The sequence below is a fragment of the Meles meles genome, chromosome 18 (genome assembly GCF_922984935.1).
Source record: "Meles meles chromosome 18, mMelMel3.1 paternal haplotype, whole genome shotgun sequence".
Classification (NCBI taxonomy): domain Eukaryota; kingdom Metazoa; phylum Chordata; class Mammalia; order Carnivora; family Mustelidae; genus Meles; species Meles meles.
In genome coordinates, this window is record NC_060083.1 from 40,744,625 (window position 1) to 40,771,872 (window position 27,248).

General features: G+C 50.7%; 2 protein-coding genes across 4 annotated transcripts in view; one reads left to right on the forward strand and one right to left on the reverse strand.

Annotated features, from left to right (window-relative positions):
• The window catches only part of SP2 (Sp2 transcription factor), a 24,704-nt gene extending 3,892 nt beyond the window's left edge, over positions 1–20,812 (reverse strand). The window contains exons 1-4 of one of the 2 annotated variants that reach the window (XM_045986051.1): positions 20,731–20,812; positions 7,538–7,617; positions 5,842–6,816; positions 362–674 (exon numbers count right to left, since the gene is read on the reverse strand). In XM_045986051.1, the coding sequence (XP_045842007.1) occupies positions 362–674; positions 5,842–6,816; positions 7,538–7,617; positions 20,731–20,737 (1,375 nt within the window). In that variant the 5' untranslated portion in view covers positions 20,738–20,812. The remainder of the gene's footprint in view (positions 1–361; positions 675–5,841; positions 6,817–7,537; positions 7,618–20,730) is intronic. The other variant, XM_045986052.1, reaches the window with a different exon arrangement.
• LOC123929902 lies at positions 4,754–26,796 on the forward strand. Of its 2 annotated transcripts, none has more exons than XM_045986054.1 (4): positions 4,754–5,075; positions 5,650–5,828; positions 8,032–8,159; positions 23,281–26,796. In XM_045986054.1, the coding sequence occupies exons 1-4, from the start codon at positions 4,819–4,821 to the stop codon at positions 23,380–23,382; spliced, it is 666 nt and encodes a 221-aa protein (XP_045842010.1). In that variant the 5' UTR covers positions 4,754–4,818; the 3' UTR covers positions 23,383–26,796. The 2 variants fall into 2 exon arrangements, with proteins under 2 accessions (XP_045842010.1, XP_045842011.1); XM_045986055.1 differs by lacking the exon at positions 23,281–26,796 and adding an exon at positions 11,318–11,787.
• The last annotated feature ends 452 nt before the right edge of the window (positions 26,797–27,248 follow it).

A 27,248-nucleotide genomic window follows, 5' to 3' on the forward strand; every position in this document is an offset into this window, starting at 1 on the left:
TTCTAGAAGCCTTCTTTCAAGTTCCTTTACCTGGAACCTCCCTTGAACATCTCTCTCAGGTCTGTACCAAACCAATCTGCATGGGCAGGTTGGCTGAAGAGCTTTCCCGAGGACATCTTACTTCCCCGTTATGCTCAAGAGCTTCAGCTGCCAGGTGGGGGCCAACGTGTCTTAAATGGTCTCACTGGGATCCTTACGGTTTTAAGGACCAAGCAGACATACTCTTAAGCTAGAAGGGGCCAGGCAGATGATGGGCAGTGTCCTTGCTATGGTGACTGGGAACCCGAGGCTGGCCCACAGTTCTCATGGGCGGGGCGCACGAGCCAGCTGCCCACACCCTGGCTCAGGGGCCCCCCCTCACCGCCGGTGTTGGTGATGGTGACAGGCACGCCCTGGACCTGGACCCCGTTGATGTTGATGGTCTGCATGGCCTGGGCCGCTGCTGCCAGCTGTGCTGCGTTCAGGCTGATGATGCTCCCAGCGGGGGCGATCTTTGGCAGGGGGCGCTCTTTCCGGAGAATTGCGGCCGAGTGCTTTTTGCTGGTCCCGCTCAGATGGGGCGCACGGGATGCCGGGCTGCTACAGGTGGTGGCAGAGGTGGCTGCAGCTGTTGTCGGGGTGCTGTCCTGGACGAGGACTGTCTGCACCTCACCGGAAGGCGTACGGATGTAGACCTGGAAGGGCGGGAGCAAAAGGGTCAGCGCCCCAGGACAGACTGGGCCTCGCACTCCCCCGGTACCTTTGAATGCATTGTCACCCCCCAGCACCACCCAAGTGAGAAGTGGGGGAGCCTCTCGGTCCACCCAAGTCTCTTCTGACTGGCCCAGACCTACATCCATGCTGCTGATGGCATCCCCGTACTGAGGTAGCAAATGCTGATTGTTGACTGGAAACCAAACATTGAATTTACTTAGCATGGAAAGATACAATGCCAGCCCTCAGAATCAGAGAATTAGAAGGCAGTGAAATGGTAATGTCACAAAAGATGCACCGTGAATGACCACCAAATGAAAACAGCTCTGGGGTGCCTGGGTGGCTCAGTGGGTTAAAGCCTCTGCCTTCGGCTCAGGTCGTGATCCCAGGGTCCTGGAATCCAGCCCCGCATCGGGCTCTCTGCTCAGCGGGAAGCCTGCCTCTCTGCCTACTTGTGATCTCTATCTGTCAAATAAATAAAATCTTTAAAAAAAGAAAACAGCTCTTAGGAGGCACGATCAATGAAACAGTTGTCCTCCACCTCAGACTGGCGAAGATGGAAAAGAAAATACAATGCTCACTGTTGGTGAGACAGCAGGGAAACAGGCACTCACTCCTCCATCAGGAGCAGGTGCGAGGTGGTCTGGGCTCGCTGGAGGGAAATCTGGGAATGTGTCTCAAATGGCGTCAAGATATGCATGTTAGAGCCTGAATGGGACGAAGAGGGCTTGTGTGGGGCAGTGATGACAGCGGCCGGGCATGAGTGGGCTGAGGACATGTCCATGCGGGACAGCTGAGATCCAGAAAGGAATATATTGAGGCTAAAGGAAGCAAGGTTTCTCACCGTCAGAGAAGAAGGTTACAAATACGGAAAGGGAGAAACTAGAATGAAGTGTGTGGCAGTAGACAGGTATTAGAGGTATTGTGGAAACTCGTGGGTTTCAATATGAAGAGAGAGATATAAATGTGTGTGTACATGTAGGTGTACGTGTATGTGTCCACACCTGTATCCACCCACCCAGGCCTTATGTGTGTACATATATGTGCATGTGTATTTGTATTAGTTCTTGGCTGTGTCCGCTGAGAAGGGCTGAGAGCAGCAACCCCCCAGGGACAATGAGCTTGCCCAGCACTCGGGTCTTTGCCTCTAAATATCATGCTCCACTAAAAGGAACCAGGGCTCCTTGGAGAAAAGAGCTCATGCCAGGTTTGGGGGCAGAGAGAGTACAAGAAAAGCTTGGAACACCTGTGGTACCAGAAGTAAGTAAGAAGGGCCCTCAAGGAACGGGGGTAACACAGGAAAAGGACACAAGAGCAAGCTTGAGGGGGCGCCCACTAGTGGGTCAAATGGGGATAACCTGGACATCAAAACCATAATACTAATGGATTACAACCCACCGAATAAAATGGAAACCTAACACTCCCTGTTCACCTAAATAAACAAACGGAGAAGAGAAAGACAGACTTAAACGACTGACATCCCACTCTCCAAGAATAACAGTGGCTCCCACCCAGGGCTGGGGCTGAGAGATACACGGAGCGCAGCACTGACGCCTGCCACTACAGGGATGAACCTTGGAAACACTGTTACTAAGTGAAAGAAGTCAGTTGCAGAAGATCGCCTACTGTCAGATTCCATTTACACGACATGTCCAGAATAGGCATATGCACAGAGACCAAAAAAATGGATCCATGGGTGCCAGGGGAGCTGGGTGGGGGGGAAGGGGAAATGAGGAGGGACTATTAAAGGTATAGGGTCTCTTCTAGGGTGATGAAAATGTTCTCAAATTAGATAGCAGGGATGGGTGTACAACTCTGTGAATATACTAAAACCCACTGAGTTGTACACTTTAAAAGGGTCAATTTCATAGCATGTGAGTATCTCAAAGCTGATTTAACAATGACCAAAAAAGGTGGGAGTAGGCCAGGGGATGCAGTGGCCAACCTCGAAGCCCTCCAAATGGCTGAAGCCGGAACAATGTGAGCAACAAAATGAATAACATGGTCCTGGATTATAATCCAAGGTATAAAAATAAATACACACGAGCCCCTACTGCTATAAATAAATGACTGAAAAAGTAAACTGAGCAAGGAAGAAAAAAACCTTCTCATTATAGAAAAATTCCAAGTAATATTACATACTTTCTCTTTCAGGATGGAGAGTTCAATTCCCACCCCTGAAGATGGGAGACTTAGCAATGCCCTTCTGAAGAACAGAGAAAGGGAAAAGTACAACTTTCAATGAAGATCAACCTGGCAAACACGGCCTTAGCCAGCAATGAAGGTTAACATCAGGGATAAGGTGTCACCAGGACATCATGGAGAGCACGTGCCCCTCACATAACGTGGGAGGGCCATTTCACCTCTGTAGTATACTTTCTGAAAGCCCATAACCCCGGAGTGGGGGAGAGCCTGTAGGATATTTGACCAATATACCGCACGACTGTCAAAATCATGGAAAACAAGGACCAAAAGCTATCACCTGAGGTAATTGGGGAGACATGCCCACTGAGTGCAATGTGATATGTGGACCAGGTCCTGGAACAGAAAGAGGACATAAATGGAAAAGCTGGTGACATCTCAATCAAGCGTAGAGTAGGTTAACAGTCATGTGCCGATGTCAGCATCTTCATTTTGACAAAGGTACCTGGTCACGTATGATAACTGACAATGGGGAAACCAAGAGGGAGGGAAACAGACACTGCACTACCTTTGCACCCTTTCTGCAAATAGAAAGTTCTTCTAAAACGAAACATTAAGAAAATCTCTATCGTAAGAGAAGATACTAAAACAAGTGGGAAAAAGTCTGATGAGGAGTGGGATATTCACATCATCTCAAAGTACCTCCCTACAAAACACTAGTTCATTACAAGGAAAAAAAGGTGCAGAAATCTGGCGAACATCACTTTGTCACCAGTACTGAGACAAACTGGAATCACGCACCCCCTTTGGGTACAGTGAGAACGCAGTATCCTGTCTGCAGTATTTCTGAAAAACAAAACAAGACAAAACAAAGAAACCACAACCCACATGTCATGAGGAAACATCATATAACCTAAACTGAGGAACAGACTCCAAATAACTGGCCTGTAGCCTTCGAAAGTGTCAAGGTTGTGCCCATCAAGTGAAGACTGGGGAACGAACGAAAGACACTGGCATGTTTCATTGCCAGTTTCCTAGGTCTGATGGTTGTACTGTTGTCATGGAGAATGTCCTTGCATGTAATGATGAGACTCGGTCTATAAAACATTTGCAAGTCACAGGGATTATGGTGGTAAACTACACTCAGATGATCCAGGAGCAAAGTTATTTGTTAAAAAAAAAAAAACAAAAAACCCTGCTGTGATTTCGATTAGGGTTGTTTTTAATTCCTGCGTTGTCTGGGACTGTGTTTCTCAGTTAAAAGCAAAGAAACAGATGTCCTGTTATCCCTTAATGAATAGATTAATCTCATGCCTTTTTTGCATATCACTGCTTATTTTCTGTGTATCTGAAGTTTTTTTCACTAGAACATTTTTTTGTTCATAATATAGAGCAGGGTTCAGCAGACTTTTTCTATAAAGGACAGGCAGTAAATATTTTAAACTCTGCGGGTCACGATGAGGTGTCTGCCTTGTCGTGCAAACGCGGTGCACAGGGGCATTCCAATGTCTGCATTCCAGTTCAGTCTTATTTACAAAAGCAGAAGCGTGGGCCAGGTCTGACCTCAGGCTGTGGACTGCCCATCTCTGATAACAGAATATAATGCCTTTCCAAAACCTGTGCATAGGCTTTGCCCCACTCTGAGCAATTTAGTTAGCTGTAAGATTATTAACTGTAGTATCACTTTATACAGCACCTTGGGATATTGGAAAACTGTGTCATCTTTACGAAATAATGCCGTAGGTAAAACTTTCTGTGTTTGTATGATTACTTCCTTAGGAAGACCTGGGTTTAAGCCCTGCCTCCATCAATCTCAAGATGCGGGACCTCAGGGAAGGGAGGAGAGGTACCACCAAGGATATGCACGGGAAGCCGCCATCACCTGAGTTCCTCATCTGTAAGGTAGGCCTGGTAATGGAACCTCATAGGAATTCTAGTAAGTAAATTAAACAATTTAAAGAAAATCACTCGGCAATACATAATATGCCAGGAGGGAGGAGGCGTTCCAGGGCAGGACTCAAGATTTTCCTCCTCTGTGACTTCCTTGTCCACAGCTCAACCTCACTTCCACCCAGAAGAGGACACAACTCCCCACTGTCACTCACTGGGATGCTTCGGTTCTCTCTCAAACAACTGGATTATAAGTTCCTCAGCGGCAGGAGCTATGTCCTTCTATTGCAAAAGTTCCTTCACCGCCACCGCCACTACCTTGTCCTCAACTTTAACTGTAGCGAGAAACAGTGAGTCAACGTAAAAAGTGGGAAAGAGCGTGGGGTTTGAAGTCAGAAATTTGAGTTGAATCCTGGCTTCTGTCATCCGTGCCCCATAAGCTCCTGGATACTTCCTGAGTTCCAGGTCCTTCATCCGCAACATGGGCATCACCTCGGCCATTTACTAGGCATGCACAAAGAGTAAAACCGCCTCACAGAGCCAAATAGGTTCTAGAGTAATCCAGCACCTTTATCTAAGCCCCCAATAAGAATATTCTTACTGAATTATTAACATCCCAGATGAATCTAGCGTAAGTGTTCCTGCCATCAAGCTGGGCCGTGTCTTCCTATATTTTTCCTTGCTGTTAACAATGACCGGAATTTGTCTCCTTTGTTTTCTTGCCTTAAATCAAATTCTACAGTTCCGCCTGAGATTTGTTTCATTCTTGCTACCGTTCTGAGTCTGTAGTTCTATTATAAAAAGCAGATTTTATTATTAAAAAGTATGTATCTGCCCCCACCCGCCCTCCAAAAAAGACTCCCCGCGAAAAGAAAAAGCGGACCGCAATACAGATGTAACGGGACGTCTCATCTGATTTCTAAGGATGAGCCGTCTAGAACCGTCTGAACTGAAGAGACCCCCGTGTGTTGGCGGAAATGGCCCCTCACCGCCCACCCCAGACATCACAGACTCCCAGCACTCTGGTCAACCCGGATACATCCGCAACCTGTTCCAAGCAAGCCCAGGGGGAACAGAGTGTGAGCGGGAGGCAAGCGCAGAGGGTGCGTGTGGTACCTGAGTAGGCGTGGGCTCAGCCGCCTGGATCTGAAAGTTCTGGGAGGGCTTCTGGGGGACGGTGGGGAGGGTGGCAGATGCCGCCTGCACCACCCGCAGGGCCTGCTGGGGGATCTGCACCACCTGCTGCTGCTCTGCCTTGGGGGGCACCACCTGCACCTGCTGGACCACAGCTGGCTGGCCGCCCCCCGGGCTCTGAACAATGAGCAGGTTGTTTCCCGCCTGGATGATGTTGTCCGCAGTGGTCTCGATGAGCACCGTCTCCACCTGCTCGGCCACGGCCACGGGGGGCTGGGACGCAGGGAGACTCTTCTTCCTGGCTTTCTTGTTGGTCTTAGACAGCGGGGTGGGGGGGCTCTCCGTGAGGAGCTGAGCGGTGGCCCCAGAGTCGCTGGTGTTCACAAGGCTGTTGACGGGGAGGGTGAGCGTCACGTTGCCGCCGCCGCCTGTCAGCTTCACCACGTTGGCCCCGCTCTGCACAGGGGCAGTGGTCGTGCTCGACTTCTGGACGGGGGCTGGCTTGATGGGGACGGGCTTGTGACTGGATGGTGAGGGGGTGATGATGGCTTGGCTGGTGCCGGGGATGATCTGGATCTGGTTGGTGAGACCGGGTTGGACCTGGATGGTCTGGGAGTTGCTCGCCTGTATCTGCGGGACCGCCTGGTACTGGATGTTGGCACTCGATCGGGTCCCTTTGTTGATCACAGTGGGGTTCTGGATAGCGAACACCAGCTGCCCCCCAGGGTAGGACGCACTCAGTTGTGACCCCTGAATCTGGAGGATGTTTCCTTTGGAGGACAAGATTCCAAAGCTATTCTTGCCAGGACTGAGAGGGAGAGGGGCAGGTTTGATGGGGACGAGTTTCCGTGGCGTGGGCTGGGGGGGGGCAGGAGGCGCCACCGCAGCTTCCACAGCCGGGGGGCCGATTTTGCTACATGTCGCGGCCAGCAGGGCTAGAGGAGATGGCTGGGAATCCTGCGGGAGAACAAGCAGAGGAGAGATGAGCCGTGAACCTGCTGCCCCGCCACCCCCCTCTGCCCTTTGCGGTTCTCTCTTCTCGGCAGGCTCTTCGCCACCTCTGGGGCAGGCACAGTGCCGCCACCATTCCCTCCCTGCTGGCCGCTCTTTCTCTGAGGGAGAGAGGGTAGGCAATGTCTTTCTCAGGAAGGAACTCTCCAGAAGGCCCCGTGACGGGGTGAACGAACACCCTTACTTCCCACCAGCCTTGTGTCTCAGGGGGTCATGGAATCATCCTCAGCTCTCAGGCAGAGGTCCGTTGGCCCATCACAGCGGTTAAGGGGCCCCCAATTCTTCAGTTGAGGAAGGGCTGGACGGGGACAGAGGGAAAGAGGACGGGACAGGTCACAGGAAGAATAAACACTTTGGTAAAGTGGGGAGGGCTGCTCTTTTGAGGCGACCAGGACAGAGCCTCTGGAGTGTAGGGACACTGCCTCTATTTCCCTTTTATGGTCAGTGCGTCTGGTGGAAGGGACCTTGAGTTTAATCCTGCTTTGCCCCCCCGACTCAGCCGTGCCACCTCCGGGAAGTGGCCCTGACTTCTCAGTTCAGAAACAGGAGACAACCGAGCCTTCCCGGTTCAGGGTGTCTACGGCAAGCTGGGACAGAGTTTCCAGCTGTGGTTTGCTGTCACCTTCAGCGAGTGCCTCCAGGCTGATGCCGCCCCCAGCCCGCTCACCTGGGTGGTGGAGGCGGCGGGCTGCAGGTAGTCACTGGGACTGACAGCGGCAGTGGCAGCCATGCTGGTCTGTGGATCTGCTGGAAGAAAAGACGGACTAATGCACATGATGCACCCACAGAACCCAGGCCCCCTGGCCTCAGATCCTCTCTGTGCCTCTCTCTGATGCTGCTTCTCTGAGAGGTTAACCTTTCCTCACACCTCCCTACTCGGGGTTAGCAACCCTACATCTTGTTCAGTGGATGACCTCCGCTCTCCAATGACCTGTCTGACCTGGGCTGTGAGGGCAGCTGGTCCCATCCCCAGCCATCACGAAGCCTGGGAGAACGCAAACATCCCAGACCTTGCCAAGACCAGCTTCAGTGACCTAATGGAGCTGTCTCTGCAGGGTACTGCCGACTCTCTCTAGCTAGGTCGGAATCCTTATTTAGTGGGCGGCAACTCCGGTTAATCCTCTAGTTCTAACCCAAGCTTCTTGCTCACTCCTGCTCTAGCCAGAAGCCAAGGCAGCCTGGGAAAGAAGCGTCTCTCAGCCAGGATCCCTGACAAGGACGTGCCTGCTCCGAGGGGAAGTCTTGGGTACTATACGCTTGGCCTTCACCACAAGAGCCCTGCAGCCCAGGTAACGATCTTCAGCACATGGGTAACCACTTTAAGTGAATTTACGTAGGATCACAGGTACGGCCCCAAAGGCTTCACCAAGACTAGAACTGAATATAATGAGAAGAATGAAAATAGAGCCAATTCTATTTTTGTTAAATGTGTACATATTTCTAGATGTGACTACGGCAGGAAACGTCTTTGAAAATGCTGAACTGCTAACACCCACTATCTTTTGGTGGTAGAATTTTGCTTGAATTTTTGGTAGAATTTTTCTTCCTGGTTTTTCTCATTTTCCCACCATCAATATACTCTATTCTGCCTTTTTTTTTTCTTAATAAAGAAAAAAAAGAATGTTGAGGAAGTAATGAAGGGAATCTCTACTCTGAACTTAAATCTGATATAGGAAAAATAGAAGTAAAACGGAAATCATGAGAATTTGGGGGCAGAATCTATGCCATCTTGTATTCATCAATCATCAGATGCATCTGAAACCTTTGGAAGGTAGCTTTCGCGAAGTACAGAAAACAAGGTTATTATTTCAGAGAAATAAACTGTGTGAGAAGCCAAAGGGCAGCACCGGACAAAACCATATAGGAAAGATCCTGAAATATGACAGACACTGATCCTTGGCAAAATCCGAGAACGCATGAGCAAACAGCACACTACAATTCCTGGAGGAAACTGACCGTAAGGAAAAAGCACGGGGCTGTGAAAGCGGAGTCACACTGTGTCATGGGGTTTTGCGTATGGGGTTTCGCGTGCATATGTCAAGGGGAAGGTACAGACTGTGGTCTTTATTTCAACAAGGCATATGAATGAAATCTTCATAATATTCTTAAAAGATCGTGAAGGGAAAAAAACTGCAGGCAGGATGGTCTTGTTTGGGGGCTAAGCCGGATGTGCCTCCCCCAAAAGGGCTGAGATCTGTGCATCCCGAGGGATCTGCTGCTGCCAGGGCAGCCAGGGCGTCTCAGACTGCGGGGGGCATCCCAGGGCGAGGATCTGCAGCTTCTCCTTGGAGCGGCGTGTTTTTCTGCCAGAATGTTTTCCTCTTGTGTTATCACCGTGATGGGCATCTTTTAAAAACTAACATCCGCTGGGTGACTGCTCTTTACCAAGCTTTGCGTGTTTTGGGGCCTGTGTGTGTGTGTTTACAATTGTACTGGCGCCGAGTGGCACCACTGACTGCGTGGGCTAATTAAGACAACTTAATTCTGCATGTTTAACTCATGCTGTATTTGTGCAAAGTGAGGGATGACGCCTCTCAAGAAGCGTGGCAGGAGTGTGCCGCTTGGCACGGGACACTGCAGGGTAGACGTGCGAGAGACGCAAGCAGCCTGGTGTCAAGTCGGCTATGCTTATGCTGACAACAGTGATCCGATTCATTCAAATGACATCCACCCAGAATGGGGCTGTTGCTGGGACTTTTCCTGGCTTATCTGGTAGTTCTTTAATTTTATAGGAGCTGGATCAATGAGCCGATAAACAGATTTGCGTCCATAATTAAGTAAAGTTGCAGCATTATAATGGAAATGATCTAAGTTGACTCAAAAATAGTTTGCCTTTAGAGCCATGGCGTTCCAACCATTTAGACCACAAACCAGTTATAAAAACAGTTTACGTGAGGACCCAGTGTGCGCACACCCACACGCTTCCCTGTCCTGTGCTCACGCGGTGAGTCTCCTGAAATACAATCTGCCCTTACTATGTGTGATGGGCTTGGGTATTTTTCTACTCTACTTCATTTTTTTAAATGCTGGTAGTGACTCACTCAATTGGTTCTGTGCCCTAGAGAATGGAAAATGTGGCTTTAGAGTAGCTGATCCACTACCGAACCTTGGAAAACCAGGCGAAGACCAAGCAAAGTTCAATTCGCAAATGTCACAAAAAAGAGAAGGATGATAATAAGAACACTGGCTGCTGGTATGAGGGTTCAGAGAGATCTTTAAAAACTAGTAGGTGCGGTGCTTTGGAGCACAAAGCTCCAGACCTAAATGAGAGTTGGGGCCAAGCCGTCATCTGTGGGGTGACTGGAGCACCCCTCTCAGGCTGTGCCATCTACAGGACAGAGGGAACAGCACCCTCCTGGGATCCTGGCAGGTGTCAATAATTGCTACAGAGGCAGCGAGCACACAGTGGGTCATCACTAAATAGTGGTTTAAACTTTGAAGTTGAGTACATCCTGCACTTGGGGTAAAAAACACACACACACACACACACACACACACACACACACACACACACACACACACCACCCCCCCCCCCTTGCATGCATACAGGACGGAACAACAGAGCTTAATCGTGGTTCTGTGAAAAAGCCCCAGTGGGTTTGACTCAAAGCTAAACGCGAGACAAGAGAATCTAGATGTGGCTGCCAAAACTCTACTGCAATTTTGGGATTGCATTCCCAGAAAAGTTCAATCATGGAGGAATAAAAAAATCGTCCTAGTGTATTCTGCACATTTGGGTCACATCTGGAGTGTCAGGTTTCGTTCTGAGGGATATTTTGAAAGGGGCATTTTCAATTGGAGCTTATTCAGAGGACAGCAGCAATGGTGTGCCAGGACTAGTGAGATCCACCAGGGCATTCATCCCATCCGTGGTTCAAAGACTTCATGAAGGGTGGAGACGTCAAGAAGGCAGACTCTGAGGTGCCTGGCTGGCCCAGCAGATAGTGGGTGTGACTTCTGATCTCGGGGCTGTGAGTCTGAGCCCCATGTTGGATGCAGAGTCCGCTTTAAAAAGGCAGACTGCAGACTAACAGAAGGGAGAACTTTGAAAAAGTGGCATCAGTTGCCTTTTGAGGTCATGTTCTCCCTTTTCTGGTATCGTTTAGACAGAGGCAGGATGTTGTGTCTCTGCTGGAGATGGGAGGTCTAGATGGGGTGGGAAGCAGAACTAGATGATCTTTAAGATTTTTTTTTAAATTCTCAGACCATGTTGCTGTTAAAAGCACAAGCCGAGTTAGTTGCGGCCAAGTCTGGGAAGGGAAGCCGGGGGCCCTCCCAGGAGGCGCCCCGGAACTCAGGTTCCCTTAGCTAAAATGGCAGACTGACCCTCCTGCAGATACCTTCCACTAAGGAAACATAAGGGCACAGAGCAGGGTGCAATGAAATGAAAACAGGCCTCATGGTTCTTACTCAACTCCCTTTCCCATCTTCCTCTCTCCCGCCGCAGGCGTCCTTACCCTGGACTCAAAAACAGTTTGGAGATGGGGCTGGGATCAGAGGATTCTTCAGTTAGGAAGTTACAGCAGCATTTACTGAAGCAAGCGGCCAGAACTGCTGGGGCTGGCATTGTACCTTTTCTGTTTGGTTTCATTTTCCTCCCCAGCTGACTCCTGAAATAACCCTCTAGCTGTCAAACCAATGTTTATAAGTATCTCTCCGAGCGTCCCTCTGAGCTTTGCAGCCCCTGAGCTGTGGCTTGGGCAACCAAAGCAGACATTGATCTCCCTGTCATTGCAGAATTATATCCGGGGATTAACCATGAAAGGGAAAAAAGCAGCCTTTCCAGTTGGGTGTTTGAAAATGAAAAGTGGTTCAGAAGGAGCGTAGATACGTGACTGCAAGACTGTGATCAAAGGCACTTTGAACCTCATTAATTTGGAACTTTGTATTTAAACGTGTAATTTGGACATAAATTGTCCAAATATTTGTCTTCGTACTGTTCACAGCGAGGCTAACTAGTGTATGAAGACTGCAAAGGGACCCCTGGGCATCATCACGTAATTGTTTTATGCCACTTCTACCATTTTAGCCGTTACTATATTTGCTTTTAACAGTTTACATCCAGTCACTGAAACCTACATTTAGCAACACGGTAAGTGGGATTTACTGAGTATTCTTGAAAGAAAAGCTGCACTCCTTTCAGAGCTCAGTCATTCAAACTTTTCATTAGTTCAGGGTGGCTAAAACTTTCCCAACAGTCCCTTAGCTGGTAAAGATTTGCCATGACTTATTACACAAGCAAGAGTAGCTCTCTTTGGCTCCAAGGAAACTTCCAGTGGCATCAAGCAAGGCTTCCAGACTGGGGGTTTGGGGTGGGGTCTAGGGTCTGATAGCACCACCGGCCTTTCCTTCCCCCCCATACTGGAGGCCAGTTTAGTTCCAATACCGGCAGAAAAGGCATCCTCCCCGCCGCCCCAAGCCTGTGGCTTTTTGTGGACAGATCATCCATCTCCACCACCATCCCCTCCAGTTACAGCCTGTTCTTCCCCTCCCTCCCTGGCCAACTTGGTGGAAAAGCTGCCAGCACTTTACCGCTGCCCTCCTTCCTCACTTGCTCATTTCCCAGAGCAGCGGCTCCTGCCGACCCGGCTCCTGCCCAGGTCACGGAGACCCAACAGACCCTCTTTACCAGTTCTTGACCCTTTGACTATTTCCTCCTCAAAATTCCCACGGTCTCCTCCTACCTCTCCAGCCTCCTCTTCCCCTTGTGGGCTCGTCTTCCTTCTGCCATCCTTCAATACTGCTGTTCCTCAACACCCCTCCTTCTCACCCAGTGCCCGTTCCACGAGTGACCATGCCCACTCACAAGGCTTCAGGTACTGTCCACAGACTGACGACTCCTGGGTCTGTGTGTGGTCCCGGTCTCCCGAGTGGCAGACAGGGACATCCAGCCCTCTGGGGGCTTTCCGCTAGGACACCACAGGACTGCCCCCACTGGGCCGCCACCTTTGCCCATTCTCTCCCCTGCTCTCTCATCCCCAGCCTCCACAGGCCCCTCTTCCAGATCCTTGTAGTTGGCACTTCTGCGGCTGTCCTTTCCTTTCTCTAACTAACACCTACCCACCCTTGGGTCTCAGGCTCATTTGCTTCCAGTGAAATTTGAGAGCCCACTGGGAATGCACTGTGTCATTTACTCAGACCCCTGAGGGGAGGTTAAGCCCTCTGATAACCCTCCCCACCCTTTAAATAATCTCGGGCTTAGTGTCTATTGATGTTCACAGGAGGGTGCCCAGGGTGGCCCGGCCAGTCCCCCGCCCCCCCCCCCATGGCGCCTAGCACACGACCCAACAGCCCTTCAGCGCCGGCAGGTTGGATGAGCCTTTGGTTCAACCAGCCTCTCTCTGGTATTTCTAATCACAAGGAAACCTGAACGTCGGCCTCATCGCCAGTGACTCATCAAGTCCTCATGACTCTACCTCCTAAATATAAACCTCTTTCCAACCCACTCACAGCTCTCCATCCCCTTCGCCATGACCCTGGCACTAACCACCTTCAGCCGGGCCTGGAATATGGCCCGAGGCCTTCAATGTGGGTTCCCAGGCTCAGGCCTTGCCCACTGGAATCCAGCCTCCACTCGCAGTGCCAGAACAATCTTTAAAATGCAAATCCCATCCAGCCACTCCCCTGATTATACTCTTCAATAGCTTCCAGAAGATCTTCTGATAAGCTTGAAAAGCCAAAACAATCTGCCCCTCCCCCCCTCTACCTCTCCTTTATCTAGTGCTCTTCCAACTCTCCTTACAGGCACGTCAGTGTTTCAGTGTTTTCTATCTCTGGAACTGTAACGTGCCCTCTCTCACTTGGAGCCCAAGTCTGCGCTCCCTCATTTATCTGGCCGTCTGTGGTCCTTACAGCTTGGTTTATAACTCAGGTAAAACCCTTCCTGACCTCTTCCCTCCCAGCCCCCAGGTCTGGGCCAGGTGCCCCTGTTCTATGCCAGTGTGTAGGCCTCACAGCCCCCTTCATAGCACTCACCCCAATCACAGAGCAGGGAGTGGCATCTGTCCTACAGACCTTCCCCTGGGCTGGCTCGGAGCACCAGTAATAGGAAGAGGCCTCAGACAGGATGCTGAAGCCCTGGCCATCAGACTGGGGGCCATTCCGGTGGCCTTACACTTGGGAGCACTACTACTGAGACGCAGGGAATGAGAGAAGGGGTCCTAAGAAATACCACAATAGGCTTTAGGAAGAAGCTCTTTTCCCTCTGGAGAGAACTCCAGTCAAACACTATAGCCAGACCTCGGCAGTACTTGGCCTTTTTTTTTTTTCCTTTGCCTCATGGGTTCCTACCATGGCTTTCTTGGCCATGCTCTATGGTATTTCCCCTGGAGGAATTTCACTCTGCACAAACAGCCCTTCTGCTGGCTATTTTGGTCAGCTCTGCCGGGCCAGAAGCCAACAGAAGAGTTTCTAAGCCCAGTCTCTCCCAGTTGCCTGGCCTGGAAGAATTCAGAGCCGGTAAGGGAAAAGCAAGCCGAGGCTGGTTTAAGAGAACAAAGTTGGTGCTCCAAAGGCGTTTCTAAATGAGCTGAGAGAACTGGCCTCCTGGAGGGAGCAGCGCTCGAAAGTGCTGAGAAGCAAGTCTCCAGCATAATAACCACACAGAAGAGCTCAGTAAGGGTAAGAAGACAGCTGTGAGTGGCCACTTGCTAATGCCTCAGGCTAGAGGAGGAAGGTGGAAAAGATCTTGTCACCACCCAGACACCTCAGGAGCCATAGTGTCTTCCCTGTGTCTAACTTTGACCCCAGCCTCCGTCCAGGACCCTTATGGGGGCCCACAATTTCATTAAGAAGCTAAAATTCCCCACATCGGCTAAGTTCCATTATTTCTCTCCTTTTCAGGCAAAACCCCTTGCCAGTTACCCATCATTGCTGTCCCTAATTCTTCTCCTGCCACTCCTGGAACTGCTCCAGGTTTCGCCACAGAAACGGCTTATGCCACCAATGACCTCAAGTTGCTAAGTCTAACAGTTAATTCTTGGGCCTCATTCTATGTGTTGATCTGACTGCAGACCCCTCTTTTTGAAACACTTTCTTCACTTGGCTTCTAGGACACACTTGCCAGGTTGGCCTCTCTAGCTACTTCTTTGAAGATTCCTTTGCTGGGTCCTCAAATTCTAATTGGTTGCGTGGCCCCGGGGTGCCGTCTCAGCATTTACTTTTCTTCTGTCTACACCTGTTTCTTAGGTGATTTCATCTAGTTTCACAGCTTTAAAAAAACAACAATACATAGGTTCTATATAATGATGACTTCCAAATTTATACCTGCAGACTTGTAAATCCAATTGCCTACTGACATCTCCACGTGGCTATGTTAACAAGCATCTCAAATCTAACTAGCCCCTGATACCGTCTTAATTCCGTGTCTCCTTCAAACTTCCCCATGCCGTGGCTGGAATTCTGACCTTCCAGCGGCTTAGTGCTAAAAACCCTGAAAGTCATCCCTGCCCCTTCTTTTTTCTCCCACACACTACATCTGACAGTCAGCAGACCCTTTTGGTTCTACCTTCAAAAGATACTCAGAATCTGAATGCTCTCACCACCACCTCTTGTTATCACCCAGATTCAGGTCTTTGCATCATGTCTCCCCTGGTTAAAGCCTAGCCTCCTAGCTAGGCTTCTGACCTTGTTCCCATCAGCCTATTCTCGACATGCAATCAGAATGAGACGCATCCACACTTCACGGTACTCTTCTGCTCAGAGCTCCCCCAACCACATCCCCTCTCCCATTCAAAGTAAGAACCGAAGTCCCCACTGCGACACATAATGGCCCTGCGTGACCTGTCTCTTGTCACCCCTCTGACTTATCCCGTCACTCCCCTTCACTGCTTCAGCCACGCTCACCTCCCTGTAGTTTCCCAACATGCCAGGTCTGGCCCTTCTCAGGGCCTTTGCACTTGCTATTCTCCTTCACCCTCTGCCCCCTACCCCGGACTGCGCATGGCTGACTCTCTCCCTTCTGTCTGGTTTTACTCACATGTCACGTCCTCACTGAAACTTTCCCTGACTACCCTATGTAAATCGCACCCTTTCACATTCTTCTGTCCTCTGTTCTGTTCTTCTCCTTAGCACCTCCCATCATCTCCTACAGAGCAGTTACTTACTTCGTGGCCCACTGAGATGTCGGCTTCCCAAAACCAGGGATTACCCTTTGCTTTACCCACTGATGTATCCCTCCACCCAGCACACAGTCGGTGCTTAGTATATTCTCTTTGAATGGATGAATGAATGAAACCTCGAGGCTGCAGAGTGGGACAGCCTTGGTGGAGTTTAAGAACCACAGGAGAAAACCCACAGATGTGTGTGTCCTGGCACGAGGCTGGGATCCACCTGCCAGCTCAGCTCAGCTGACACAGGCCCAGATGAAACTCTCACGAGGGGACAAGTGCCTGTGTGCAGACAAGCACCGGCCAGTCGTGCTCCTGGACAAATATCTCCAAGTCCACACCTCCTCACCACACACCAGGCACCACATTTCAATGCTTCTTTTGATTAAAATACATGGGTGGGGGTGTTCTTTTCTGAAATGAGTTCAGATAATGAGGACCTGCTCTGTGAAATCCTCTCCTCCAAACGTGACTGTCATTTGCAGGTTTGCGTCCTGCCTGGGTCACACCCAGTGGTCCTAGAAGGGGCTCTGGAGAAGTGAGTGTGGGGACCCAGGGCAGCGAGGTCAGTGGTGGAAAGACAACTCTGACAAAGCAGCCCCAGAAAATGGTACAAAGAATACTGACCTCACAACTGTCTGGGGGAAGGGGAAAAAAAAAGAAAGCAAGATATAGTTTTTCCCCTTAGAAGTGCATTCAGTACAAACACGTTTTCTCTGCTTTGGCACATTTATTTGAGTCACTCCCGAATTCATCCTGGGTGCGGACTGGTTCTGAGTTGAGTGCTGACTTCATTTCCCTGGGGAAGAGAGGGCAGCCTTACCATTTACTGTTCTGAAGGCTGGGAAAGGTTTCAGTCTGTGTTGAGGCCAATCTGAGAAGACTTTGGTTAGACACGGACCAGGGGCAGAAATATTCCCCTTCCAATCACATGGCCCTGCCTGCTGTCTCTGAGAAGCCACTTTGTGATTCCACCGAGCCCCAGAGGAGAGGTAACAAATACCTCGAAGAGGAAGTTCTAGAAAGAGGGTACAGGCCAGTGCCTGCTGCTAGCTCCTGGGCTGCATCCACCCCAGGACTGAGATGAAAGAGGCCACCTAGCAGCCTAAAGGATGGCATAATGACAAACCGGCATCTCAGAGCCCTCAGAATCAAAACACCAGTCACCCAAGCTACACCAAGGCACTGCGATGCAGTGAGGCTCTGGGCCAGGTACAGTACGCGATTCTGAAGCTGAAATAAACTGCAGTGAAGGGAATGAGGTGTCCAGAGGAAGCATTCAAACAGGGGGGCCTGTGCACAGGCTCTTCCCGTGACACAAACAGCCGTGACATCTCAGCACTGCTCGGAGCGGTTCACAGGCACAGACTGAGCAACCTCTAAGCTGGACACTCAGCCTCTTCCCTCTCTCTTGCTCCTGAGCAGAGCTCGTCTCCCCAGAGCCCGCCAGCCCGGAGCCCGCCCTGATGAGAAGCACGGTAATCCCCCGTATCCGTGGTGGCCTGGGAGCACTCAGAAAGAGCACTTCCTACACACGTGGTCGAAGCCGTGGGTTCCCCCCAGCAGGGAGTGCGGGCTGCCTTGCTCCTGGGTTCTCTTTCCAGCATCCCGTGAGGCAAAAAAAAAAAAATCAGTTTTCCATTCTGGAATCCTGTCAACTAGAACAAATCTACCAGTACCACCTAGAGGCATCTCTTCTAGGGCGATCTCTAATCCCTTCCCTACTTAGGCTGACAATGCCTTTGAGTTGGTAATGTCCCATGTTTTTACCTTAATTCATAGCAAAAAACAAATAAACAAAGACATCAACAAATGCATTCCATCATGAGGTCCATTTCTCAGTCCAGCTTGTATTAATTTGGTCCAGCATGTAGGCCTACTTTTCCTAGCTTAGAACTTACTAGAAGTTCTCTAATCCAGTTAAGCTACCCAAAGGAACTGAAATATCATCCAATAAACTCTTAAGAAAGTACTGGAGTTTCTCCAAATAGATTTTACTTCAAGTCTTCAGCCCTCAGGGTTTCAGCTGGACCACATATAACAATTTAAACTCAGAAGTGTTCACGTCTCTACACTTTCTAATACTCTAACGCTTTAAAGCAGTGTTTCTCTGTATCTTTCATTCTGTGGCCATTGCCCATCCCCTCCAAAATAACTACATTTTTCAATCTTTGGAAGTAAGGCTTCCAAATACGTGTGTAAACAGAGAATGGAGGGAGTGAAGTTTAGTCAATAAAAGAACATGCTACATGTCCATCATAGATGGGGTGACAAAGTCTAGAAGATTGCTGAACTCAAGCCAATACCAGGCTCTACTGATTGGCAGCAACAAGTTTAGAATGTCTTCCTAAGGGCCCTGGATGGGTAATACTTGCTTAAAGCAGACTCTAATTGGGGCGCTTGGGTGGCTCAGTAAAGCCTCTGCCTTCGGCTCAGGTCATGATCCCAGGGTGCTGGGATCGGGCATCGGGCTCTCTGCTCAGCGGGGAGCCTGTTTCCTCCTCTCTCTCTCTCTGCCTGTCTCTCTGCCTACTCGTGCCCTCTGTCTGTCAAATAAATAAATAAAATCTTAAAAAAAAAAAAAAGCAGACTCGAATTATCATATGCCTACGGCAAAGGACGTTTCCGGCTACAGGGACTCTCCAGCTTCTCCAGACTGCTATTCAAAATCAAAAGAAAGAGGAAGTTGAGGCCAAGATATCCAAATGAACCACCCTATCTGCTATTTATGCCCTGAAGCTCCTTGACCCAGATAATTTGCCAAAATCTTTTCACAGCTTCCTCTCTCCTTCCGCAGGCCTCCAGAGGCCCAAACTAATAGAAAAACCAAGCAACCAAGCAACCTGGCCAGTCCCACGTGCTGTCAACACTGATGCAAACTCTTCCTCCCGGGGCCAGTTCTCCCTACTGGGCAGTCAGCTGAGGATCTGATTATGAACTAACTCCACTTGGGTCTCCTTGGCAAAGACACTGTGTCTTTAGCTCAGGGGGTTCATAATTATGTCAGACCAGCTTTTTTTTTTTTCCCCCTTGTTGCTGCTTTCAAATGACGAGGTTAAGCCTCTGTACAACCAAGTGGAAGAACCAGAATTAGAAAACTTACCAATCGCCCCAGCCAATGAGAATCCATTTCCAACAGGTATTAATGCCTGTTAGAAGCCACTGGAACATTGACATCATCAACCCAACTGCTAGGTTGTCTGACAGATTCGCCCCCTTCATCACACACAAGAATTTAAAACAAAACAAGACACTGCAATTACATTCATTACTGCAGACAACACGTATCTTCGTGTCTTCGTGTTATTAATCAAAATGACTTCTACGGTGTGGACTCTACCACTGTTCTTCTAACAGCCTCTCTGTAAGCTGACCAACACCCTCAACTTTCTAGCCCTAAAAATCTTACCCAAAACACCAACTCAACACCTAGTCCTCCATTATGATACTGAATGCCTTCTGGGTTAGAGCATGCAAGTTTTAGATAGTGCATGCTAATGTACCTTGAAACACTCAACACTTGTAAATCATCCCTTAAAATCAGTGTAATGGGGGACCAGGACCCAATTCATTGCTTAAAGCAGATCTCTAGCTCCTCCCTCCTTTTCTCTAGGAATCAACAAGTGAATAAGAAGGGAACTCAAGAAAAACAAACTTTGGGAGAATGTGCACTGAGAAAAGCCAGAGGGAGTCCCTCTGGACCAAGTTAATTAAGAAACAAACATGAGGATATACTGGAATAAAAAAACAAGGAATGCACTGAAGACAGGCTTCTCAATTGCCCAGAAAAGACACAGTTCTTTTTTAACTAATTAGAAAGCCAATGGGAACATAAGCCAAGAAGCAGGATAGGAGGCTGAAAACCATTAAGTCAGCTATGGGGATGGAGGTAGGGTGGAGGAAGAAAGTAAGCATCTGTTTTATTTTATTTCTCTTGTCATCCCTTGGGTTTGCACCTGGTTTTTGGAAATCAGCAGTCCCCCCCACGGAGCATCAGCTAACAGGCTGGGAACTCTTTGTCAACAAGTTCTTAAACGGCCCACATTTCGGCTAAGAGCTTGCATGTATCTAGCTGGTGCTCAAAGACCCAAGTAAAAACATTAAACAGAGGTTTCTGCCCACTCCGCAATCTAAGGCGAGAAGTCATCTGTCCTAGGGGGTGCTCTCGTGTCCTGACACCATCTCTCCATTGGTGCACATCAGGAACCAGGTTGGGTTCTATGCCCAGGAGTGCCCATGTGGTTGGCGCTGTCTGCATTTCAAGAATTCCCTTGCCTCTCCGCACTCGGAAGGGCCCTGATCGCTGGCGGGCACCCGGAGTCAGAGTGCAGAAGGGTCCCCCCAATACACGGCAAGGACGATGAGCGTCGCCACCTCCTCGGGGCGGACCCAGGCTACGTCCACGGGCCGGGCAGCACTGAGGCGGGTCGGCAACCGGGCGGAGGGGATGCCAGGCCCGTCCGGTTGCCCGCACCTCTCGCCAGCCCCCGGAAGCGCCACCCTCCCGCCCAGCGGGCTCCGAGGGGGCGGGGAGTCGAACGCCCCCTTCCGGGTGCCTCCGCCCGGCTGGCCAGCCCCGCTCCTCCTCCGGGCGGGAATCCTCCCTCCCCCGCCCCTCCCGGAGCCGGGCCCCGGCGCCAGGCCCAGCCCCAGGGGGGAACCCCCAGCCCCGGCTCCCCGTCCCTACGGCCTCTGCCCGTCTTCCCGACCCTTGGGGGCCGGGAAGACCCCGCCGGCAGCGGCCAGGACCCACCGCTCATTACGACATCTTCCTCCCTGGCCTCCGCCGCCTCCGCCGCCACCGAGAGCCTGACACCGCCCGCCCAGCACCCGCCAATCCCGGAGCCCGCCACCGCCCGAGCGACGGCAGCGTTCGCCAATAAGAGTTCATTACATTGGGGACCGACAGCACCAATAACCAATCAAAGAGGGGCGTCTAGAGCGACGTTGGTTTAGCCAATCGACCTGTGAAATGTCACTGATGGACGGTAGAAGGCACTAACCGGAAACCTACTGAAGAGTGAACGACATGTTCGCCAGCCAATTGGCGAGAGGCAAAGTCCCGCCCACCAGGTGGTTGATGGACAGCAAAAGGAAGCTAGATGAGGAGGGGCTTAGCCGAGGAGTGGTTTTGTATTGGTCGTGGTTGACCTTCCACCCACCTCGAACCCAAAAGATGAGTGATAGATCTCCCCTAAAGCCAATCAGAAGTCCTTAGGGTGAGGCCCAGAAATGCCCTATAAATAGTACATACGTTATACCTCAGTCCAGTGTGCCCCTGGTGTGGTAAGGGCGTGCTGCGCTTCGGCCGCTCAAGCCCCGTGCCTGGTGAGTGGAAAGCCACCAGTCATTTATTTAGAACCTCAACCTTTCAGCGCCTCGGGGGAGGGAACTGAGCCCCAGGCGACTTTGTGCGGCCCGGCATCGGAGTCCAACAGTAGCGGGAGTTGGTGCTACGTGACACGTCTGAGAGAAGGGATTATTTCGCCGTCTCGGTTCAAGCCCCTGGTTATCCTCACCTGGTTCCTGCAGCGACCCGCCCCCCACAACGGCCTGTCGCCTCAAATCTCCTGAAGCTTTTAGAAGGGAGATTTCCGGGGCTGCCTCTGACAGTCCGATTCTGTGCGTCTGGGGCAGGAATCTGCGCTCGGACCAGCGCCTCGGGTGGACTGAATTGGTCCATCCCACTTAACGCCCTTGAACGAGGTGCTGTGTGAGTACACACGGCGCTTGGACGGCGCTGCCTGGCATCATCGAGAAGGAATCCACTCCGGCTTCAGACCAGCCTGGGTTCGAAACTGACACCTGCGGGAGGGGCAGGGTGCTGAAACTCCCCGCGCCTTCCGCCCTCATCCGTACGATGAGGCTCATCGCACCTACACCTCAGAGCAGCGGCTTCTCTCTCTCTCTCTTTAAAATCATAAGCCACAGTGAGAAATACATTTGAATCCTGATACAGTACACTTACACTCCTGCGAGAATGTATAACAAAGTTTCCGCAAGCAATACTAAACCTTCCTACCGGTGGTACGCTGATATTTTCTATCCTGTTATTCTTCCTTCCTCCCTCCCTCCCTTTCTGCCTGCCGGCTTTTTCTTGATTATGACCAGCAGTTTGAAAAACGCTGTCCTAAAGGGTTGGAGTGGTAAAATAAAATATAGAGCCAATGCCCTGTACGTCGGAATTGATGAATAAATGTTAATATTCTCTTCCCAGTCTACTCCTCCCAGCCTTAGCCTTTGAAAAACAAGGCTCTGGAAGCTATCACTCCTCTACTTAAAATCCTTCATTGGCTCCCCTATGCCTTTGTTTTTTAAAGAGTTTTATTCATTTATTGAGAGAGAGAGCGGCAGAGATACTGAGAGAGAGGGCACAAGCAGAGAGGAGAGGGAGAAGCAGACACCCTGCTGAGCAGGGAGCCCTCCCTGGGGCTCAATCCAGAACCCTAGAATCATGACCTGGGCGGAAGGCAGATGCTTAACCGACTGAGCCACCCAGTTGCCCCTCCCTATGCCTTTGTGGATAAAAAGCCCAAACTTTCTGGGAGGCAAACCAAATCTTTCACTCATTTTTGGATCTTTCCTCCCCCACCCCATTACTCCCTTTCTACAAATCCTACCCTTTTGCCTCAAGGAATGACTCCACATTTCTTCAACACTTCTTCTATTTCCCTTCCTACTTTATCCTTCTTTTCTCCTGGTAAACTCCTATACATCCTTCAAGACCCTGCTCAAAGTCTGAACACCTAACTCCTGCTGAGCCATAGCAGAAGGCTTCACTCGCTAACCCTGCACTTCCGCCTTCACTTCTGACTTCCCTGCTGCACCGCGCCAGCTGCAGTGGAAGGTTTGAAGCCTGTAGGAGAGGACTGGCAGGAAATGTATGTGAAGTTAAAGAATGAATATTTGCATACAATTAAATCTACCTAGGACTTGTTTATGTAGACCATACAGTATGTTCCCATGTCATTTTTCAAGTTAAGATTGCTTCACTGTCAGTCCACGGACTCCACCCCCGTTCAGTGACTCAGCTATGTTAGGGTGCAGGGAGTTTGGGGGGGTTGAGGTTGAGTATCCTGCTGGGCCACTGCCAAACCTTTTGTGGGACGAAAGCTGGGGCAGCTGTGCTTCTCACCCCAGAGGCCCCATCATGAAGACAGCAGAAGTGGGCGGGGGGAGGGTGCATGCGTGTGGGTGGGGGAACAGGGTGCAAAAACAGAGAACTTGGCAGCCGTTTTGAGTTACTTGAATTGTTCTTCTCTTTCAAAGACTGCCATTGCCTTGTGTTTTTCTTTCTTTCTAGGCTCTCTTCCTTCTTTCTTACCAGAGGCACAGCCGAGAAAGGGGGCGCTTTCTAAGGACAGAAACCCCTTTTACTTTTGTCAGGATCGTCAAGAGTCTTTGAGCCTCACAACCCCCTAAAACCACCATACAACTTCTCTTCCCACGGGTCGCTGCTTTCAAGATGACGCCCGTCCTCATGAGCGGAAGGAGGCCTGGCGGGCAGCCTCCAATGTCCACTTTCTTCCTGGCCGCACTTCCAACTCACTGGAGAGCTAGTCATAAATTCTGAAGTCCAGGACCCATCCCAGGTGGAGAAAATCAGAATCTCAAGGGGGTGGGACCCCAGTGACCAAATGGAGTAGTTAGTTCCTCAGGTGACTCCAGGAGGCAGCCAATGTCTCCGCAGCCCAAAGCCATCTTTCCACTGTGGGCGCCCAAGTGAAAAATTATGAACAGTCTCACCTCCCCCCTCTCCCACCTCTCTGTCCCCCCCTCCCCCAGCGTCCTGAATTTCTCCCCTGCGCCCCCTACCTGCCTTGGTCTTCAGGGAGCCGGGGCTCACAGGTGGTTCCCGCTGTGTGGCACCCGCCATGGGCCTGGGGGCAGGTTCTCTCTCTCTCTCTCTCTCTGATGTTTCCTTTCTTGTTTCCAACTACTCTCAGCCTCTTCTTGTTCTCTTCCTTTCTCATTTTTGCCAGCCCTTAAAGCCCCCACGTTTGTCTTGTTCACCCCACACCTCACCCCACCCGGCAACACACTGCTTGCTATAGGGTAGGGGCGCAGTAGATGTTTGTTGACTGACTAAATGACTGCATCCTTTTAATATTTTCTTGCAGACTTCCCATCTCTGCCAGGCCCAGCTTCCTCCACCTCCATTTCACTTCTCCTTCCCTGTCTCCCTCATCAGCGCCTTCCCTCTTGTTTCTTCCCTGCTGTTCCTGCTACCTGAAACCCTCCTTGGCCTTCTCTTTTGCATGTAGTTGCCCCCATCTCATTCATTCGGGCACCCATCCCCAAGGATGGGCAAGAGCACCAGAGGGAGGGTGGGAGGCAGAACTGCAGTTTCTGCCCTTAGGAAGCTCTAGATTCCTTCTGGGGCCTTCTGTGAAAGGAATGGTGCAGCAGGTGTTGGATGTCCGGAAGCTAAAGAATGTCAGTGTCCCGCCCTTGACTGGCTGTTGGTCCTTACTCGTTGCTACAACCCAAGCTTCATTATTGTTTATTTTGGAACGGTTACAGCCAGTTCAGCCTTCAAAAGCTGGCTCGTTCTCCCTTAAGGATCTTCCCAGTAGCCTCTGCTTCTCCTGTTTCCCTCGTCTGGTTTTTTACATTCTTGTCCTTCCTCTCTCCACCTACAGAGAAATCAAAGTTGCAGGCTTGTCGAACCATCCCTGCCACTCCTATTTGCCTGAGAAATGTGGGACGAACAACTAGTTTAAGTAAATTCTCATTACTTTTTTTTTTCTCCCCAGCCCATCTATGATTTCAGTGATCGAAGTTTCTCAGTCTTCTATGAGCGTGAAACATTGACAGAGGCTGTACAGTGTTACCTCCCTATTACAGTGTGGCTGCTACCCTGTCCAGTACCCCAGGGGCACGCACACAGCCATCCCTTTCTCCACTGCCCAGGGATGCCACTCCTGACCCATGCCCTGACTTGTCATCTTCCTCTGTCCCCTGGTTCCCCTGCCAGACCCGATGGCTGTCCACCAACTGCCATGGAATCTTCTAGCAAGAACATTCCACCCATCCTTCCCCACAGAGTTCTTCCTTCTTACCTGGTTCTTTCTACCTCCTAATCCCCTCGGGATGAGGTCTGTGGAGCCTCAGAAAGGTCAGTTGCTTCCCTCCCCCCTCCTCCCCACTCCCTTCCTGGGGAGCAGCCCTTTAGGGTAGAAGGCACTTGCGCCCTCTCAACCATCGTTTGTGGCCACTAGGGGGCATCCAAGGCATTTCTAGAAGCAGATGCCGGTGTTTTGTTTTGTTTTGCTTTGTTTTAACCTTATTGGAAGGGAAGGGCAAGCATAGAAATTGAGTTTAGCAAGCATGCATTGAGTGCCTACTGTTTGCCAGGCCCACACCTTGCTTCACCTGGAAAGAGGATATGTTCTAGCCTCCCCAAAGACTCTTCGCAGAGCCATTTGCCTCTTCAAGGAATCAGTTTCTACCAAACAGTTCATCTTCCCATGACTGGTAACATTCTCCTATCTCTGCCTCAGCCTCTCACGTGCGCTCAGCCCCTCTCTACCCCTCCCGGTTCCCATGGCAGACCGGAGGCTTTCCTAGGCACAAAGTGAATTTCCCCAGGTGTGCCCTGTCTCCCTCTCTCTTCTGGGTCCCTGACCCCCTCCTGTCAAAGCCCCATCTCTCTGGCCATCACTAGCCACCTCCGGATTCTCCAGACACCCTGAGTGTGGAGGATGTGGGTTCAGGGAGGCCGTTGGCTGGGGGATGCTGGGCTCAGGAGCATCACTTCTTCACCTGGAAGTGCCGCCCCAGCCAGCAGAGACTCGGGAAGTGGGCGATGACAGTAACAATGATAATAGTAATAATACATTGGGACCCACAAAATGGCTGCAAAATACCCTCTAATGATCACTTGTATTTATAGATCTCCTTCCCTTCCTAGACACTTCAGAGCCATTGCCCAATTAACCCTCCTAGCTTCCCTGGGAGGGACAATTAACCCCATATTTTATGGCCAGGGGAAACCGAGGCTCTAAGAAGGTGGTAGAGTTGGCTGAGGTCACACAGTGCATCAGCGGGAGCAGAATTTGAGGAGTGACACTCTCTCCTTGCTTCCCTCTAGATCCAGACCCACCTAGGTGTGTGTGCCCACGTACACACTCGCAAGCACACAGTCATGCACACACGCATGCGCACTCGCTCACCATCCATCCCTCCACCTTGGGAGAAGCTGGACCTGGGACAAAGGATTGCTGCCCCGGGGTGACAAGGAGGGAGTCCGGGTAACCACGGAGGAGGGCTTCTCCGGGCCCACCGAGGCTCCGGGGGAAATCCCTATACTGTTGGTTACGCCTCGGGTCTGCCGGGGTGCCGGTCAAGGAGCCAGGCTCCCCAGACTTCAGGACACGTGAGGGAAGAAATGGTGGGGGTCTGAGTGCCTACACACGTCCCCAGGAATAGTGCCAGACATGCATTCACCCTGCGAACCCCACTTACGCCTTCCAGCTGCGGTATTGGGGATAGCAGTGTGATTCCAGAAAGGAGAAGAGACTTAGCCACCCTAGAGGAGGGAGGCCCCCCAAAACCGGAATGGCACTTATATGGCCTACAGAAGAAGACTGCCAACAGGAGCAAGGGGAGGCTGGGAGAGATGGTGGTGGGCTCAGGACTGACTCTCCGTTTCAAGTTCTCACCAAGGAAGTATAAAAGAAATAAGGAGGGGGCGCCTGGGTCTGGTTCAGTCTGTAAAGCGGCAGCCTTCTGCTCGGTTCTGATCCCAGGGTCCTGGGATCAAGTCCTGCATCCGGCTTCCTGCTCAGCGGGAAACTGGCTTCTACCTCTCTCTCTGCCTGCCGCTCTGCCTACTTGTGCTCTCTATCTCTCTGTCAAATCTTTTAAAAAATAAATTTAAAAAATAATAAATAAATAAAAATAAAAGAAATAAGGAGATGCTTGCTTTCTAGTCTGAACTCAGACGTGGAAGGGGACATGGGCTTTTTTTTTTCCTCCCTGCAGCAGGGGGGAACGTGGCTATCTAAACTAAAAGCTTCCCGGCTACACTAAACAGTGTCCCAGAGCAAGTTGCGGAAGAAGGCAATGAAGTAAAAGTGGGATGATGTTTGGCTGATCTCTGCACCATCCCAGTTGGGTTGGACACTGGGATGGGGAGTCATACCTCTGCGGGTGGGTCCCTGCTTGGGGAGAGCAGCTGTGGAAACCGCACTGCCCACAGCCATGGCCTTGCCTGGATCCTTCATGTCCCTGATCCTTGACTGGGCACTCCCCTCCCAGCTCCACTCC

Bases quoted from the DNA above. Each gene is read 5' to 3' on its own strand.
- LOC123929902 (XM_045986054.1), top strand. From the start codon at position 4,819: ATGCCAGGAGGGAGGAGGCGTTCCAGGGCAGGACTCAAGATTTTCCTC. The intron at 5,076-5,649 runs GTGAGTCAACGT...CTGATTTCTAAG, and splicing joins TTTAACTGTAGCGAGAAACA to GATGAGCCGTCTAGAACCGT. The intron at 8,160-23,280 runs GTAACGATCTTC...CTTTCTTTCTAG, and splicing joins ACAAGAGCCCTGCAGCCCAG to GCTCTCTTCCTTCTTTCTTA.